Here is a 19,576-nt window from a genome sequence, read left to right as displayed (position 1 = left end):
GTTTAAACCCATTACTGCGTGTCCTCTCCTTTGCAGCCAGCAGAAACAGCATCCTGCCCTCCTCCAAGTGACAATCTTTCAAATACTTAAAGAGGGCTATCATGTCCCCTCTCAACCTCCTTTTCTCCAGGCTGAACATTCCCAAGTCCCTCAACCTATCTTCATAGGGCTTGGTCCCTTGGCCCCAGATCATCTTCGTCGCTCTCCTCTGTACCCTTTCAATTTTATCTACGTCCTTCTTGAAGTGAGGCCTCCAGAACTGCACACAGTACTCCAGGTGTGGTCTGACCAGTGCCGTATACAATGGGACTATGACATCTTGTGAGTTTGATGTGATGCCTCTGTTGATACAGCCCAAAATGGCATTTGCCTTTTTTACCGCTGCATCACACTGCCTGCTCATGTTTAGTTTACAATGTCCTGCCTCACAGCCCCTGCAGTTCTCCTGAGCAACAGAGAACAGCGGGGTAGTTATAGTGGGATGCTCTTCCTTGTTCTGTTCAGCAGCTGCAAGTCCAAGGAGAAGCCACATTGCTGACAGAAGAGAGAAGTTATAGAATCATAGAATAATAGAATCATAGAGTTGGAAGGACCTCATGGGTCATCTAGTCCAATCCTCTGCACTATGCACATCCCTATCACTCATCTACTGTAACCTGCCACACCTTTGTCTTCACAGAATCAGCCTCTCCGTCAGTATGTATGCACATGCTGGCAAGAGACTATGAAAGGTTGTTTGCAGAAGCTATAGCAGCTGTTAGATTCACTAGTGGCCTTATGTTGAGACTTTTCATCACTATGGCCCCTGTCTGAACGAGAGCTGACTTCAGTTGTTAGAATGTCCATGAACATTCCATTGTCTCCCAACAGTTCATGAGTTTTTCAGAGGTTTACAGAAAACAAATTTGCACTTCTCAGCAAAGATGCATGAAGGGACAACAGTAACAAAAACAACATCAATAGGCCCCCCTATTACAGATGCCCCCCAGTCTGAAGACTAGTTTCTGGGAGAACTGAAGGTGACTTAGCGGAATTGCTGACATTGTTACCGTTAAATGTTGACAAGTTTAAATTTGCCCCTCCAGCCACTGCGCCAGGTCAGCCACCTCTGCAGACATCGCCCCAGCCTCCACCAGGGCTACAGACTCAGCCGTCATGCCCCATGATACCCGGCTGCCTTGCCCTTGCCCCCAGACAGCAGTATGATGCATCGTTCCAGCGCCATGCACCACCCCACCCGCCTCTGGATGTCTTGCCCCAGATGTAGCAGGCCCCTCCACGGGGGCCCTCCGATACCACCCGTTGCATTCCTGGATGCAACGGGCTTTCAGGCAAGTAAAAAATATGGCAGTAAGAAAAACAGAGAAAAATAGAGTTAGCATAGGCCGAGGGTCAAAAAACCCCAGTCTGCGGCCCGCCACCAGGCCGCGGCTCCCTCTCCCCGCCCCTCCCACAGCGAGAAGCACGTGGCCCGGCAAGCTTCTTGCTGCGGGGGGGGGGGGAGGGAAGCACGGCCCCCGGCACACTGGCGGTGCAAATGTGTGTTTGCGGGGGGCTGCCACGCATGAGTGGGGCCCCAGGTCACCGTCTCCACCCACCCCTTGGCAATGGGCCGCAACCTCAAAAAGGTTGCGGACTGCTGGCATAGGCAATACATATGTACAAAATGTTACTAATCCTTCACATTTGTAGAAGTAAAAGGTATTTGTAGAAAGTAAAATAACCTTTTTTGGAACGGTTCTTATTTCCAGACACCAAGTCAGAATGAAATTCACAGAACTTTTTTCAGGTATATACCATGGCACATCTGCTCCTGTTTAAAGGAAAAACAAACAGGGAATACACTAAGAATTATTTTTGTTCTTTGCAAGGGCAGCTAATCATAAAAATGTGCCCTAGTCAACTCAATCCATACTACAAAGCAGTGGCTTTCAAAGGACGTGCCATGAAACGTAGAGGCTCTTCGGAAGCTACTCAGTTTAGAAGAATGCTAACAATGGAACTTCTTATCTGAAATATGGTATTGCTTACCCCATAGTCCATGTGTTGTAGAAAACACTCAGCTCATGAAAAGCATGAGTGAGATTTCAGATTCCAAGACATGGCCCTCTGAAAAACCCTCTCCAGTTCCTCTGACACACCCAGAGGTATGTGTTTCTGGATTATTCTGATGTATAAAAAACCTTTAATCTGGATTGGATGTTTGAAAATCCTTGCCATAACAATATAGAACTGCAATTTATAACCAAACAACTTTTCTGCTGGATTTTTATGTGCTAATTGTTTCAGAATTGATCATCTCTATAGAGAAAAAAAATTCTGGGGCAGAAAGCTCTCCAAAGCTTCAACACAGGGTCCCAGGGCAGTAAAAATACCATGCTGAGAATGAATAAGAAAGGGACCAAAAAGAAAACCTCAAGCATCCTGAATGCCATGATGTATCTACATTTACCCTGCAATCCTCAGCAGAGTTACAGCTTTCTAATTCCACTGAAGTCAACAGGCTTAGGAAGGTTCAATTCTGCTTAGGACTCCACCATTGGGATGCTGAATATAGCTCTAGTTCCATCTAAAAATAAAACAGGGTTCTTGGCTAAAGATGTCGTCCTGAGAGGGTGGTAGGGCATCTGCTCTGCTATCTCTGAAGCCTGACAGGGGTCAATTGCGCAAGCAATTGGCAGAAAAGAGGAGGGGTATGCAAACCCCACCTCACCTTTCTACCCAGGAAGTTCTTGGGGCCGTCTCCAATCCTTTAGGGAGTATATCTCCCTGGATTATAGGCTGTCAGCGTTCCAGGTCCAGAGGACGACTGCCATTTTCTATCTCGGACTTTCTTTTCTTTCTTTAATCTTAAAGTATCTGCTTCAATCCTACACGATGATTTACCACAAATGAACGTTTTGAACTGAGGGGAGGACATCGGCTGAGTTCCAAAACATCATTTACTGCAAGTATCTCTCGTTTTTTTTTCTCCGTCTCTCTTCCTGCATCAAAGCCCTTTGTCTCCCCCCTCCTCTTACTCTGCTCTGCCCGAAGCCACCTCATTATGAGGAAGGCTAATTCTCCTAACTAAGCAGAAGAAGGACTCAAATCAACTCGAATTAATTGGCAAAAGCTCTTATTGTAATTGTTTTGGTTTTCGGAAATAAGAGATAAGAGCTGTGAATGGGAAGATCTCACGAGAACTCTGTGCCAGCACGAGAATACAGCCTTAACTGACTTCAATACGTCACATGCCAGAGGATAAAACAGAGGACCTCTACTGGCCACTTGTAAAATTGTTTGAGGCCGGTTTTTTTTAAAGTCATAAACATGTCTATGTTAAAAAGATTGGCTCATCTAATAGAGATACAAACCCAAGATTACAAAATATTTATAGATGGATTGGTCAAAAATATCTCCAAGGAGATCCAAGATGGCAAGGAAGAAGTCTCCAATAGCAATGATGGATCAATAACAGTGGCTGATGACAGCTTTAAACAAGGTGGAAAACCAACAGCAGAAGAGAAATCTGAAATTCATATCTTCAAGGAGATCCAAGATGCCAAGGAAGAAGTCTTTAACAGGAATGATGGATCAATAACAGTGGCTGATGACAGCTCTAAACAAGGTGGAAAACCAACAGTAGAAGAGAAATCTGAAATTCTGGAGACGGAAAATGGGATGCCGGAGTTCTGCAGCCCAGATAAGGACACCCTTTTTAAAAAGACATACAGCCATCTCAAAGCAACAGTGTACAAAAATCAATCAAAAGAAATATGGATCTGCAGTGAAAGTAACTGATTTAAAGGAGCTCTTTGGGGAAAAAATTGTATTGATACTGGAGTCCAGGAGGTGCAACGGCCTCAAGATTTATCGATGCATATTCTGCGGGAAAGAGTACAACTGCACTTTCTACGCCAAAGGCCAATGGGACAGAATATAAGTCTACGGGAACGACAAGATGTAGCAAGCCTCGAGATGAGACCCCCTTAAGAAGACCGAAAGCTCATATTGTTTTATGTTTAATGTTATACTGTATTCTATATTTCTATTTTTATGAAAAAGGGGAAGCAGTGTCTCTTTCTCTCTTGTTTCTTGTTTCTTTTCCTTTGTAGGGATATAGGTAATATAATCATTAGTGTTGGAAATATAAAATGGGGTTCTCCCCCCTTATTTTTTCTTTCTTCTGTTAGGGTATCGTTCTAGGACTAAAGCCTACACTGACCTGTAGAAAATGTTTAATGTTAAGCTTTCAACTTAAATCTGAAAACATACCTGTCAGGATGGCTCTTAGAATGGGTCAAGTATAAATTGTTTTGTAGATGTATAAGAATTAAGGATAAGGAGAAGCTATAGAAGACTAAAAGCTTATATTGTTCTATGTTTAATGTGAAGCATTTAATCTAAACCTGGAAATCTTATTATTCTCTGTATTAACAACATATACCGTATCCTACATTGCTATTTTTATGAAAAAGGGGAAGCAGTGCCTTTTTTCTCTCTTGTTTCTTATCCTTAGTAGGCATATAGGTAATATAATCGTTAGTGTTGGAAATATAAAATGGGGCTTTCCCCCCTTATTTTTTTTATTGGTGTATTGTTATAGGGCCAAAGCTCATATTGATCTGTAGAAAATGCAAAGCTCTCAACTTATACCTGTCAAGATGGCTCTTAGAATGGGTCAAGTATAAATGGTTTGTAAATGTATCTGTATTAAGGATAAGGAGAAATTATGAAATCCTTTTGTAATTTTTTTTCTTTGTACATCTTTAAGGCAAAGCCCTACTTTCCTCTCCCTTCATCAGGGTATTGATACAGGGCCAAAACTCATACTGTTCTATAAGAAATGTTTAATGTTAAGCATCTAACTTTAGAAATATCTGCCAGGATAGCTCTTAGATTGTATCAAGCAGTTAACGTGAGGTCTACGATCTCTCAAGTAAGTTGATTAATAATAACTTTTCTTTTGTATATCTAAACAGGCCTTTTTTTTTTAATGTAGTGGAAAAGTGGATGGCTCTTAGACTCATGGCTCTTAGAGTTTTGGGCAAAAGTTTATATCACTGTGGAGTCAATGTGGGGTGGTATATTCTCAAATGATGATTATATTTTATTTACTGCTTTTTGTATCAATAACTCGTGTTGCATCCTATATTTCTATCTTTATGAAAATAAAAAAATTCATTACAAAAAAAATAAAAATAAAACAGGAAATTACATGTCTACCGAACAACTTAGGGTAAAACGCCACATTTCCAGAGGCTATCATTTGAATTAAATATAACCCTCTCCACTGACTTAACAATGAGCCAGTATTGTATATTCACTTTAGTCAGTCATTTTAACTCAAATGAGGTTTTCAAAGGCATCAATCCTGTGTTCAGTTACCCAGAAGTAGCCTCACCAAAAGCACTGGTGACCAATTTCCAAGAAACCACAAACTGCACCTGGCATATGAAGAATTTAACATGCTGTCAGTGCAAAATAAAAATTGGAAATGAACACCAGAAAAGTTTAGAAATCTTCTGCCTTTTTGATATGATCTAGTCCTGTTTGTGTTTCTTCCCCTCATACATACACCACTTCTAACAGTAACTACCAGAAGGAGGAGTCTGGAGGAAAGACACCTGGGTAAGATGACAAGAAACACCAACACACAAACCTGACTGAAATACAAAATAAGTGGAAGAAAATAAATAGTAATGAGGGAGATGTTATTTCCACTGAAAGATTCTGAAGGATTAGTTGACAACATTTTCCAGTATTACATCCAAAGAAAGCCATGCTACCTTTAAAGCATACCTTTCTTTTTAGTGCCGGGCATAACCTTCAAGCAAACAAGGTGCTCTTTCTTTTCTGACAGTCCCAAAAAGCGAAGCAGCTCGTCCACTTCACTGGCATGGTTGGGGCAAATGACATTAAAGGCATCACCAGGCTGGTAGCTGAAAGTTGTCTCCTGTTTTTAAAATACAAGTTTGTTTCTGTAAGACAAAGGCCAAAACTGCATACCATTCCCTTCCCTCCATAACAAATATTTCCTGTTTTAAAGATTATGGATGCAGCTCATGAAAGAAGCATGCTGTAGGCATGTTCTTTTTGTCCATCGCATTTCTTCAGCAAGCATAGTTTTGTCGCTGAACGAATGAGATCATATCACCCTGCAAATCTACAGCGGGCATTTCCGCATATCAGTAAAAATATACACCAACTGAATGGCAAAGCCCTATATTTTATCGCACTTCCCAGCCCCTCCTCACCTTTTTGCTGTCTCTCCTTTGTCTGCTGCCTTTTCATGTGTCTTACCCTCCACATATGCTGCTGGAAATGGTGGAGAGCAACGCACCTTATATGTCTGTCAATCAATTCAGGAAACCAATCCCCCTTTCTCAACAGCTTAAAGGTTCCGCAATGCCCTCTATTTTTCTGTAATTCATACTTCTCCGTTGCAATGCCTATGTGTGGAACTATAGATGTATAGTGCTTTTTTAACGCCACCCCTTATGGGATCACAAGTCATAGAATCATAGAGTTGGAAGGGGCCAACTTTAATATTGTTCCTGATTTTTTTTGAAGGGGGGGGAGAAAACTTTTGAGAGGCATGCTTTGTGTTACAACTTTGAAAAAATATTCTTTCATTTCTGGCATCGACTACATGCATGAACGCCTATTTGTTGCTCCAGGATGTTCGCCATTTTTAAAATTAAATTCCCATCCCCGGGAACAAGGGAGAGGTAGGCGGGCGCGAGGGTGGGATGAAGCAGGAAAATTTAGTGTTTAAGCCTCAATACCTTCCTTCTGCTGGTTGCTCTCCAGTAGCTTGCACTAAATAGGTTGGTGAATCCACTTTATGTGATTCTCCAACTCGCACTTTAAAATGGAGGATATAGTGAGCTGGCAGCTGGTCAGACGTTGGATGTGGGCAACATCATGCGGAGTGCCAGAATATAATTCCTACATTAGGCAAGCAATTCAGTATATTTATAGCGTGCAGAAAAGCCCAGATACAATGGCTTTTGGGTCATTGCATATTCCTTCCTTGGAAGTTCTTAAGCAGAGGCTAGATAGCAACCACCTGACAGAAATGCTGATTCTGTGAACTTAGGCAGATTGTGACATGATTGCCTTCCTCCTGGAAGACAAGATGGACTACATCTGCCCCAAGTGTAAGCTAGTAAGAGGAAAGGATTAGGGGCTTAGAAGAGAGGATTACTACTCTGACCCAAATTTAAAAAGGTGAGGAGTTCATAGACCGGAGCTGTGCAACTCGGAATAAAGAGGACACAACCAGTCCTGAAGAGGATAAGGGGATTGACCTCATTACGGAACCTCTGCAGATAGTTAGGAAAAAGACTCAATGGCGTAGAGCGAGATGGTTCTCGGGACCTTTGGAGCTCCAGAATAGATTTCAGGCCCTTGCAGAGGAGGTGCAAGTGTCAACGAGGGAAGAGGTCCCAAAACAAAGTCTAAGACAAAGTGAAGAGGCCATGGGATAGAAGGAAATGGTGTTGAGAAGAAAAAAAAGAAAGGAGAATACTGGTAATTGGAGACTCCCTGCTAAGAGGAATGCATCACCATGTGGCTGGGCCCAACCCCCTAACCGAAGGGGTGTGTTGCTTGCCATGGGATAAAATTAAAGACGTTACAGAACAGCTGCCCAAACTCCTCAAATCTACGGATCACTACCCATTTGTGATGGTCCATGTGGGAACGAATGACATGTCCGTGAATGCCATCGCTCCTGTTAAAACAGACTATCAAGATCTAGGCAGGAAGCTCAAGCGAATGGGGGCACAATCTTGCCTATTAAGGGAAGAGGAATGCGTCGGGAGAGAAAGATAATGGAGGGGGAATCAGTGGCTGCGTAGTTGGTGCCGGCAGGAGAGATTTGGGGCCTTTTCGCACAGGGATCATTGTTGCAAATTGTTTGCGGAATGAAAAATCGCCATTTAAAATAGTGGAATTCGTCGTTATGCATACCTGCCTTTGTAGTGGAATCAGTTGCGTTTTTTAGCGTTTCCCACAGGCTTCCGGTCTGGGCAGAAATCGCTAGAAAGGAAGCGCTATTGCCAAGCTCGTCCCGCCCCTGGCCGTCAAGCAGCCAATGGGCAGCCGTTAGCATGCTCCCAAACAGCCCCTTTCCCTTTAAGAAAGGTTTAAAAAAAAAAAAAAACGACCCATAGCAACGAATCTAGGTAGATTCGTTGCTACGGAGAGACCCATCCAGCTGCCCAATGTGAGCTGTCGTTTGATTGTATGATCGTTTGCACGCTGCCTCGAGTGATAAAAAAAAAATCCCCCCCCCTCTCACGGTCCCGATTTTCGGCTGAATTTATTTGTAAAAAATAAAGGGACTTTATTTCAGCAAACGGGCTTTTCAGTGGTTTGTGCTTAGTGACTAAAGGTGAAGGACTGAAGCCAGGGAAGCCTCTAAACAGAAAGAGGCTCGCCGGTGCGTTTATCCCCGCTCGCTCGGAGAAAAAAAAATGGCGATCGCTTCGCCGGAAGTTTGGAGGAGAGAGCCAGGGGGAGGGACTTTGAAGAACCAGCAACAATGGTAACGCACAGGTCTTTAGCGCTACTGTTGCAGATTGGTTGCAGGAGTGTATCGCTATCCGGAGGGTGAATCCACTTTTCTGGATTCCCCTGAAAGCGCCACAACGAAGCGCTTTTTGCTGATTGGTTTCAGGATTGTTGCAGATTGTCTACGACGTCGTGGGTTATGGCAAATTAGTAGCGTTTCCAAATAGCAACCATTGTGCTACTTTGAAGCCGTGCGAAATGGCCCTTGGTTTCTGGGACCATGGGATAGGCTTTCTTAATGATCTAGATGAGGGGGTGGAGGGATTACTCATCAAGTTTGCAGAAGACACGAAATTAGGAGGACTGGCAAATACTCCAGAAGATAGAGACAGAGTTCAACGAGATCTGAACATAATGGAAAAATGGGCAAATGAGAACAAGATGCAATTTAATAAAGATAAGTGTAAAGTTCTGTATCTGGGTCAGAAAAATGAAAAGCATGCCTACTGGATGGGGGATATGCTTCTAGGTAACACTGTGTGTGAACGAGACCTTGGGGTACTTGTGGATTGTAAGCTAAACATGAGCAGGCACTGTGATGCAGCGGTAAAAAAGGCAAATGCCATTTTGGGCTGTATCAACAGGGGCATCACATCAAAATCACAAGATGTCATAGTCCCATTGTATACGGCACTGGTCAGACCACACCTGGAGTACTGTGTGCAGTTCTGGAGGCCTCACTTCAAGAAGGACGTAGATAAAATTGAAAGGGTACAGAGGAGAGCGACAAGGATGATCTGGGGCCAAGGGACCAAGCCCTATGAAGATAGGTTGAGGGACATGGGAATGTTCAGCCTGGAGAAAAAGAGGTTGAGAGGGGACATGATAGCCCTCTTTAAGTATTTGAAAGGTTGTCATTTGGAGGAGGGCAGGATGTTGTTCCCATTGGCTGCAGAGGAAAGGACACGCAGTAATGGGTTTAAACTACAAGTACAACGATATAGGCTAGATATCAGGAAAAGAAATTTCACAGTCAAGTAGTTCAGCAGTGGAATAGGCTGCCTAAGGAGGTGGTGAGCTCCCCCTCACTGGCAGTCTTCAAGCAAAGGTTGGATACACACTTTCCTTGGATGCTTTAGGATGCTTAGGGCTGATCCTGCATTGAGCATGGGGTTAAACTAGATGGCCTGTATGGCCCCTTCCAACTCTATGATTCTATGATTCTATGTAAGTGGGTGGGCAGAAGGGATTGTGTCCATGCTTGGCTTTTGTGGCCCTTTCTTGCATACCCAGGGAAATACTGATTGCCACTTTTGCGTCAGGGGACGAATTTCCTCCAGTCCAGGGATTCTGGGTTTGTTTGCATTTTTTTTTGGGGGGGGCATCATCTGGCCATGGAGTTGGGGTCACTGTAGGTGGACAGGTAGCTGTGATTTTCCTGCATTCTGCAAGGGGTTAGAATAGATGATGCTGGAGGTTCCTTCCAACTCCATGATTCTATGAGTCTATATTTATTCTAAACTTCATATGCGAAAGAGAAACCAAACCAATTCAACTTACAGAAACATCAAGTTCTAACAGCAAAGTAGTTTTCATGGCATCATTTCTTGTCAGCTGAACGGCTCTGGACAATGGAACGTGGACAAGGGGTCTCTCGGAAATCAGAGGCAGGAGGTCCTCCTGGAAGCAAGCTAACAAATGTTTAGAGTGAAGAAAGAAGCACATGTAGTTACACAGTGTTATGTAGTAGTAGAAATGAGCCAGAGTCCAGGAGCACCTTAAAGAAGAACAAAACTTGTGGCAGAGGAGGAGCTTTCGGGAGTTACTACTCATGCAGTGCTCGTGCAATGGCTCACAAAAGCTCCTCCCTACCACAGTTTGTCTTTTAAGGTGCTCCTGGACTCTTGTTCTATTCTACTGCTACAATCAACTAATGCAACAGCCCATCTTGATCTATCACAACGTTTATGTTTAAGAGGAACAAATGATTGGCACCGTCCAACAACAGAAAGAAACGTTTTAAGCCCTGTTGATTTCAGTAGAGGAATCTGGCACGTGCTTCTTCATCCAGAGGAACGCTTAATTCTGGCTGCCCTATTTTGAAAGAACTTTAAACAGTCACAAGAAAACCCCAAGAGGAAGAAAACCTGCTCATAAAGGAACACGGACGCTTTAGAAAAGGAAGGTCAACACTGGGCCACTGTATGTTAGTTGACCGCCTGATAGCTAAATATTCATCTAAAACAGTGTCCTCCCTTTATATTGCCTTCATTGATTTTAAATCTGCATTTTATTCTATTTCTAGAAATTTGCTATGGGCCAAATTAGAAAGGACATCCATTGACAGACGTCTACTTTTCTTAATTAAAACCTTGTACAAAAACACAGCTATTAGAGTTAAGTGTACTCCCCAAGGTCATCTAACTAATATAATTAACTCTGGAAAGGGAGTTAAGCAGGGCTGTATCTTAGCCCCTCTCCTTTTCAATTTCTTTATAAACTATATTGGCCACTCTCTGAAGAAACCAAATTTCCACCCACCAAAAGTTGGGGAAAGACACATCTCACTTTTATTATACACTGATGACTTAGCCATATTTGCCAGAACCCCTATAGGACTGAGAAGAGCTTAAGAGCGCTAAACTCCTACTGTCAATTGAACAGGTCCACAGAACTTATGTTTTTTTGGTTAATTAATATATCACACGTCTCTTAATCTTGTCTTTTGTTTTATATTTTAACAGCTTTATTAGTTTTATTGTTTTTATGGCTCATTTTATCCTTGTAAAATAAGTCAATGGCAGTTAATGCTTCTAAATGTTGGCTTTTATGGTGGAGAAGTTTTAAGTTTTATTGTTGATGCATTTTTAACCTTTTAATGTATTGCCTTTCCTTTTACAAACTGCTATTGTATAGTAGTGCTTCTAAAATTTTGGTCTAAATGACAGTAAATAAATTATTTGATTTGAAGAAAAACCCAAGGATTGGATCTAGGGGGTAGGTGGGTGACATTCTCCAGCCCTTTTGTCAGGAAGATGTCCCCAATGGAAAAGGTGGTTGACTTTTAAAAAATGAAAAACGAGGAATTCAGAGGAACTACTTGATCACAGGAGTAGATCAGGTCTATGTAACTGAGATACTGCTATTTGGAAATTGACATTTGATTTTTAAAGAAAAGAATGTCCAGCGGTGGTGGGACCGAGGAAAAAATGGCCAAATGAGGTGAGGCAATGAAAACTGGGCCAATTTGGGCATAATAGTTAAACTTCTACTTTGATGTGGTCTGAAAACACACTTTGACTGCAACCTTGCCACAAAGGTTTGGGAAAGAGTGGCACAAAACAGGAAGACCTGGAAAAGGGGGAAAGTCAACTGAATGCTTAAAGAGAACCTTCTAGCTTGGATGGCTATGCAGCAACGCCACAGAGAAAGCCAGCCTGGCATAGTGGTGAGAATGTCAGATGATGATCTAGGAGACCCAGGTCTGAAACCTTCCTCTGCCATGGAAACTGGCTCACTTACTTTGGGCCAGTCCCGTAGTCTCCGCTTAATTTACCATACAGACTATAACATTTATTTACAAGGTTTAAACCTTATCTTTTGACCCAGTCAGGGCCATCCAAAGAGCTAACTAAAGCAGTCTAAAAGCAGATCATAAAACAAACTACAAAGCAATACTGAAATGTGCGTACAAACACAAACATGGCAGAGGGGACGGACTCCTGAGGGAAAGCCAGACAACACAAGAAAGGAGGTGGGAAGCTGCTTTCAATTCTTGTTGGAGATAAGTGGGGCATAAAGGAATAATAACACCACAGCACAGACTTTTCAGAAACACTGCCCATTTAGTTCAGGAACTTCTAGAAAGGTATAGGTTTGAATTTAGTGAGGCCCTCACCATAGAAGAACTTTCCTGGCCAGTATTTTCTTGCAATTCTACTTCTAGGTATTCTGGTGGCAAAGCAGGCACATTAAGAGCAGAGTGGGACAGTGGAGGCACCAAGCGGGAAAGGGAAGGCTGAGAATGCTGAACAGGAGGCACTGGGGTAACCTTCCCTTCGTTTTTAGATAAACCCCTGTTCTGCACGGCCAAATCTTCGAGGTTCAGATGCTCTATTTTACAGCCTCTGCTTGCCCAAAGTAATGCAGTCTTGTCAGGGCAGCCTGGGTCTTCTTTCCGTGATGCAAATTCTTGGTTGAGGGCAGCCCAAAGTCCAGTAATCCATGGATCCACCACCAGCTCCAAACTAAAGCAAAACAGAGGAAGTCCACTTTTCAATTGATAACAATAATTACCAGGTTCCATCAGTGAGCAGATATCACTGAAAGTCACTCCAAGCTTCCTGCTTCCTTCCTGCCCGTCACTTCCAAGACAGTCTTACCTGAATTTTACTTCCTCCACAACCATGAGATCCTCCAGAGAATAACTCAGGACACCCCAAAATGGCAGGTGCCTGGAACCACTTCTGCTCAGTGGCTCTGAGGAACTGTTAGACTTAGAAGCTGCAGAATTTTCTGGGGTGGGTTGCAGAGGACATACCAGCAGAGGACATTCCAGTGAGATATTCCCCCACCCTGGAAGCCAATACGCTAGAACCCTGGGCCAGGGACCGGTACCATTCCGTGGATCACTTGGTACCAGGCCGCAGCTCCTCCTTGTCCTCCTCCCCAGCTGCTGCCTCAGAGGCTGCCCTGCCACTGGCTCACCTTGGGTGCTCTCCAGCAGCTGCCATGGCTGGGGCTCCCCTTCGGTGTGGAACTGCGCAGCTGCTGCTGGCAGCACCCCCCAGTGGGCGGCAGGAAGGCGGCAGCGATGTCCCTCGGCAAAAGACCCCCCCTTCCGGGCCTCAGTAAAACTGTCAAGCGTTGACCGGTCCCTGGTGATAAAAAGGTTGGGGACCACTGTGCTACTGGACCCAGTGGAAGGTTGTCAGCTGATGTCTCTTGATCAGTATGATTGGCCCACAAGGCCAATCTGTCTGCTGCTATTGAGGAGACCCCCAGGGCCATGAGGGAAGTGCAGCTGCACAACCCTCCCCCCTTCCATAAAACTTTGTAGGTCTTTTAAAGGTGCCCCTGGTCTCAAACCTGGTTCTGCTGCTTCAGACCAACATGGTCTGCTGCCCACCTGAATTAACGCTTTCCCAAGGCACTCTGGGATTTCTCACAGGGCTGCATAATGGCATTCTAACCTTACCTGGAAAGGGAAGGGGTATATTACTGGTGGAGCCTTTCCATACCAAGCCCAGCTCCCCAGATTAAAATCCTCCGTTTGCTCATATGTACACATGCACACACACACACATGTTAGGAGCAGATCAAATGTTAATCCAAATGTAGTTTTATGTTCTGGTGAATTTGCCGGGAACAAAACAAAATTCTTACGCAGATATGGTTTAACAATTCACTTATTCTAAGCATTTCTATGCCACTTTTCAGAGTTACCAAGGCAGTGAATATTGAAACATTTCAAGTCATATTTAAAATACAAATATTTAAAACAAATATTGCATATAAGCACATTTCACTATAGTAGGAGGAGCTAAGAAGCAAGCCAGCCAGCCAGAGTCCTCCTGTGCTCTTACCCTACAGCATCGTCAGCTAGCCCAGTCTCATAAAAACGCTGTGCTCCAAGTTCCTGAAACCGTTTGTCTATTTGCTTCCCCCCGTTGCAGAAGGACGAGTATTCAGAGTCTCCCAAACCTGAGAAAGCCAAAGGGAGGAGGTGCATGAAGGCAAGAACTGGTGGAGAAGATAAGTCGCTTTAGAGAAAACTGAAATGTAGTAACGCAGTTAGTCAAGCTGTAATGGAATTAAAAAAAAACGAAACAAAGAAATATGTCAGCATGTGGAATATTTTGACAGGAACACTGATTCTATGCTCACTATGAATTGAGGTGAGAGGGAGGGTGGGAAGGGATGAGCCAGGAAGGACTGTGCTCAGGGTAAGGTCGAATTCCCTCAAGTCCAGATTGGTCCAGGGATCCTGGAGGTTTTTGACTTCTGGGCAAGGAGAAGGGGTTCACTGACGGAGATGGAGATAGTAAGTGTGAACTTCCTGCACTGTGCAGGGGGTTGGACTTGATGATCATTGGGTCCCCTTTCAGCTCTATGTTTATATATCTCGCTCTGAAGATTCTTTCATGTAAGGCAGAGAGGAGATCTGCCATACCTTTCAATATTTTCTTCCAGCTTCAACACGAGGGTTGTGGTTGCTGCCAAACTGATTATCCTTCCCCCACTCCTACTCAAAAAGTGTGGAAAGGCAGGGGAAGGACGAGAAGTGCTTCTTTGGCCTCTGAATCAGTGACTGATAACCCCAGGCACCAGTCAAGCCTAATCAGCCATGATCATTGAAAGGCAATTTGAAAAATATGGCAAAGGCCTATTGCTTAAACTCCACAGGTTGCTCCACAGGTTACTACATGGTAAATCTTAATAAAATTATGTATGTTTTCCGATACAGAAATTGCAGCCACAGCAGAGAGGATAAAATTATGTCATGCAACATCATGTTTGCTTAGAAATACCACAAAGTTTAATGGGCCTTCCTGTTAAGTGAGTTTTGAATAGCACCATTAAAGTGTTCAACCGTATGACTCTCATTAGAACTAGATACAGGAAAGCCAGAACACAGACCAGGTCTTTGTTTGAGGCCAGAGCCAGGAAGATCAGAACATCATGTGAACACCATACCCCAAGGCAGATGATTTGTCTGGACAGGTTGGGCGGGACATGTGGGAATATTTCCACCTATCATGTGTTTGGTTTTGTGTGGGGTTTTAATTGGGATTGTCGTTACCTGCTACAAGTCATTCCTGAGAGTGGTCCTGAGAGTGGTGGGATAAAAATCAAATCCTTATCCATGGTGCCTCTATATATTTGTGAAACACCCCTGTGCGAGGAACGTGTTTGGCCTGGAATACGGGCCAATAAGCTGGCCGCACCCTGATTGGTCTGGCCCCAATGCTCGCCGCCCTCCCTAGCAGCCTCCCTCACAGGATGCCTATTATGAGGAGAGGAAGGGAAGGAGATTTTAAACTGATTTGAGACCATTCCCAGCTCTTTCAGAGCTCTCAGCCCCACCTCCCTCACAGGATGTCTGTTATAGGGAGAGGAATAAAAGGTGATTTTAAACTGCTTAGAGACACCTGAGGCCTGCTGGGTGACTGTGGACCATTCCCAGTTCTCATAGAGCTCTCAGCCCTACTTCTCTCACAGGGTGCCTATTATGGGGAGAGGAAGGAAAGGTGATTTTAAACTGCTTAGAGTCACCTGAGGCCTGCTGGGTGACTGTGGATCCTTCCCAGTTCTCATAGAGCTATCAGCCCAACCTCTCTCACGGGGTGTCTGTTATGGGGAGAAGAAGGGAAGGCAATTTTAACCTGCTTTGAGACACCTGATTCCTGCTTGGGTCACTGCGGCCCATTCCCAGTTCTCTCAGACCTCTCACAGCCTCACATCCCTCACAGGTTCTCTATGTTCACAGGGAAAAGGTGTTTGTAAACTGCTTTGAGACTCCTTTTGGTAGTAAACAACAGAGTACAAAAATCCAGCTCTTCTTCTCCTAAGAGGCAACAGTGAAAGAAGCATGTGAGCACATAACATTATATCAACAGTAAAAAAAACTGAGACAGAAGGAGCAGGGTGGACACCTGTGTACTGTGACTACCCCAGGTGGATTAGGGCGAGGGTACATTTCGGTGTCTGTGGCCTAATTCACACAAGAAGGGAAATGAGGTTGAACGCAGAACTGGGAGGAATTGGTTGCCATGTAATCTCCTCCTAAGACAGAGGTTCTCAACACTCTAACTTGGCGACCCAAACCACGGCAGCAGTGGGGTCAGCACACATTCACATGTGTGCACAGGGTGGCGTGGAGGTGACTGTTGCCATGGCTCCGCCGGCCGCCACTGATTGCAGGCTGCCGCCTGCTACCGTCGCCTGCTGCCGCCCACCACTGCTCTCCAGGGCTGCTCTCCAGAACCGCATCAAGTTGCTCTCCTGCTCTCTAGGGCTGCACCATACTGAGGTGGCGATGGTGAGCAGTGGCAGCGGACGGAGGAGCCATGGAAATGGCTGCCTCCATGCCGCCCCCACTGTTGTGCACCTGCCGCCTGCTGCTGCTTCTGGCCACCACCGCCCACCACCTCTTGTGGCCGCCCGTCACTGCTACCTCGGCAGCAACCAACCTGGGGACCCCGCAGAAGGGGTCAGGTGACCCCAAATGGAGTCATGACCCCAGGGTTGAGAACCATTGCCCTAAGAAGAGTCTCCAGTCTGACTTTCCCTTCACATATCTGAAGACATGGCTCTTGAAAGCTCATCTGTAACCACTATGCCACAATTCCCAAAGGTCAGTCCTCTCCCACACTCAGCTAACATTCCAAACCACAGGTTCTTGACTCCCATCTCCCCACACCCACACTCTCATTTGTCACCACACCGCCACAACCCCCCCCCCCACATATTCAACCTCATGCCCTTGAAGACTGGACAACCCCTCCCCTTACTCTTCCCAATGCCAAGCCCTATCTTAATCACTTTCTTCCTTTCTACCTCCCTCTCTCTTTGCTATTTCCCCCCTCCCCCCTGCTAGTGCCCGTTGTATCAGCTACAATGGGCTTTAATCCCACTCATAATACAATATAAAAAAAACCAGAAAATTCAACAGGGTTTTAAAAAAATCTTGAAGGAGAAAACTGGAAGTTTTAGGGAGTAATAGGGGGGGGGGGAATCCTATATCTACCCTTTTCCAGTGCTTTTATAGGTGAGGTGAGCACTCCACAAATATACTCTGGACCTGTTTACATTGTTGCACTGTTGCATTGTTTATATTGTTTATACTGTTATATTGTTATATGGTTACAACTATTAGTTATTATTATTGTACAGTTATTCACATGTTATAGACTGTTTTATGTATTGTTCTTATGTTCTTATGTAAACCGCTCTGAGCCTCTGGGGAGGGCGGTATATAAATATAATAACTAACTAACTAAATAAATAAATAAATGTTGTGGAAACACACAGCTCTGAAATCCAAGGATCCAAGTACCCAGGGGGATACTTAATCTTTGCAAGGGTTGCATGCACGGATCTCCCTGCTTCTCAACTGGTGCATGCTTTCTGTCATTTTGCCCTGACCTTTCCCTTGTGACTGACCCTTTTCACACTCCCTCAAACTGCCATGACACTTTAAAACACTGGGCACACTGACAGATTGGGTAACAAGCAGCTTATGGCCCTACCTTTTAAAAGGGACAAGAAAGATCAAGAGGAGGCAGGGCAGAAACTAGATCAAAATTCTCAGAGGAAAACTTGGAAAGTTGAGAGCTGAGCATTAGCCACAAAAGTACATCTTCCTTAAGGTAGCAGAGGGTGGTGCAATTATTGACAGGATGTGCAATTATCTGTACCATTATATATTTCTGGTAAGGGATTGGTGGAGGAGCTGGTCTCATGGTTTGCCACTCAGTGCTTAACACCCACTCAGGGAGGCTGTCCCACCCCTGAGTGCCTCCTCCTCCAACCAGCTTGCCTGACTGTCCCACGGCCAGTGAATCATCTTCTGTCCCCCACCCCTGGCCACTCCCTCCTCCTTCCACTTTCCTCCGAGACGAGGCTGCAGATCCCTATTGCGTGAGAGCTACCCTTGCCAGTGAGTTCCCTGGCCGGGGGACTCCAGCCTGCAGCCTTTCCAGATCTTGGGGGGAGGGAGAGGCCATCCGCAGACTTCTTCCATCACCACCCCAATCTAGCGCCTGTTGTATTCCTGAATGCAATGGGCTTCGTCCCTAATAATTATATAAACTCAGTAGTATCATTACTGTATTATACATTGCTAATTTCCCTGGAGAAGTGTTTTGTAGGTGAAAGGTGTTGGGAACTCTTCTTAGAAGTTTTTTTTTTTTTAACTGAGTAATAAAATACATTTTTTGCACCATCGGCCTTGGCTTTGTTTTTCCACACCTGTGATTGGTGTGGCTCTTTATTTTCTTGTTACATTTCTAAGGAGGACACAAGTACTTGCGGGAAGCAGATTTTCCCTGCCTTCTCTTTCCCGATATTTCCTCAAGTCCCATGAATGAGAGATACTGGATGCCAGGAGATCTTTGTGGACTTTGTGGGTGGAGGGACTACTCATCAAGTTTGCAGATGACACCAAATTGGGAGGACTGGCAAATACTCCGGAAGATAGAGACAGAGTTCAACGAGATCTGAACACAATGGAAAAATGGGCAAATGAGAACAAGATGCAATTTAATAAAGATAAGTGTAAAGTTCTGCATCTGGGTCAAAAAAATGAAAAGCATGCCTACTGGATGGGGGATACGCTTCTAGGTAACACTGTGTGTAACGAGACCTTGGGGTACTTGTGGATTGTAAACTAAACATGAGCAGGCAGTGTGATGCAGCGGTAAAAAAGGCAAATGCCATTTTGGGCTGTATCAACAGAGGCATCACTTCAAAATCACAAGATGTCATAGTCCCATTGTATACGGCACTGGTCAGACCACACTTGGAGTACTGTGTGCAGTTCTGGAGGCCTCACTTCAAGAAGGATGTAGATAAAATTGAAAGGGTACAGAGGAGAGCGACAAAGATGATCTGGGGCCAAGGGACCAAGCCCTATGAAGATAGGTTGAGGGACTTGGGAATGTTCAGCCTGGAGAAAAGGAGGTTGAGAGGGGACATGATAGCCCTCTTTAAGTATTTGAAAGGTTGTCACTTGGAGGAGGGCAGGATGCTGTTTCTGTTGGCTGCAGAGGAGAGGACACGCAGTAATGGGTTTAAACTACAAGTACAACGATATAGGCTAGATATCAGGAAAAAAATTTTCACAGTCAGAGTAGTTCAGCAGTGGAATAGGCTTACTAAGGAGGTGGTGAGCTCCCCCTCACTGGCAGTCTTCAAGCAAAGGTTGGATACACACTTTTCTTGGATGCTTTAGGATGCTTAGGGCTAATCCTGCGTTGAGCAGGGGGTTGGACTAGATGGCCTGTATGGCCCCTTCCAACTCTATGATTCTATGATTCTATGACTAAAAACTTGGGGGGGGGGGTGGAGAAAG

General features: G+C 44.5%; 1 protein-coding gene across 4 annotated transcripts in view; it reads right to left on the bottom strand.

Annotated features, from left to right (window-relative positions):
- MTRR (5-methyltetrahydrofolate-homocysteine methyltransferase reductase) overlaps positions 1-19,576 on the bottom strand; it is a 53,729-nt gene that overhangs the window by 22,767 nt on the left and 11,386 nt on the right. For 3 of the 4 annotated variants that reach the window (XM_077310929.1, XM_077310928.1, XM_077310930.1), the window contains 5 exons: positions 14,088-14,205; positions 12,401-12,749; positions 10,063-10,182; positions 5,785-5,938; positions 1,725-1,813 (listed from right to left, as the gene is read on the bottom strand). In XM_077310929.1, the coding sequence (XP_077167044.1) occupies positions 1,725-1,813; positions 5,785-5,938; positions 10,063-10,182; positions 12,401-12,749; positions 14,088-14,205 (830 nt within the window). Of the gene's footprint in view, positions 1-1,724; positions 1,814-5,784; positions 5,939-10,062; positions 10,183-12,400; positions 12,750-13,209; positions 13,380-14,087; positions 14,206-19,576 lie in introns of those variants that run through there. The other variant, XM_077310931.1, reaches the window with a different exon arrangement.

The sequence above is a fragment of the Paroedura picta genome, chromosome 14, assembly GCF_049243985.1.
Source record: "Paroedura picta isolate Pp20150507F chromosome 14, Ppicta_v3.0, whole genome shotgun sequence".
Taxonomy (NCBI): domain Eukaryota; kingdom Metazoa; phylum Chordata; class Lepidosauria; order Squamata; family Gekkonidae; genus Paroedura; species Paroedura picta.
The sequence above is the reverse complement of the archived record's forward strand: the minus strand, read 5'-3'. Positions and strand labels throughout refer to the sequence as shown.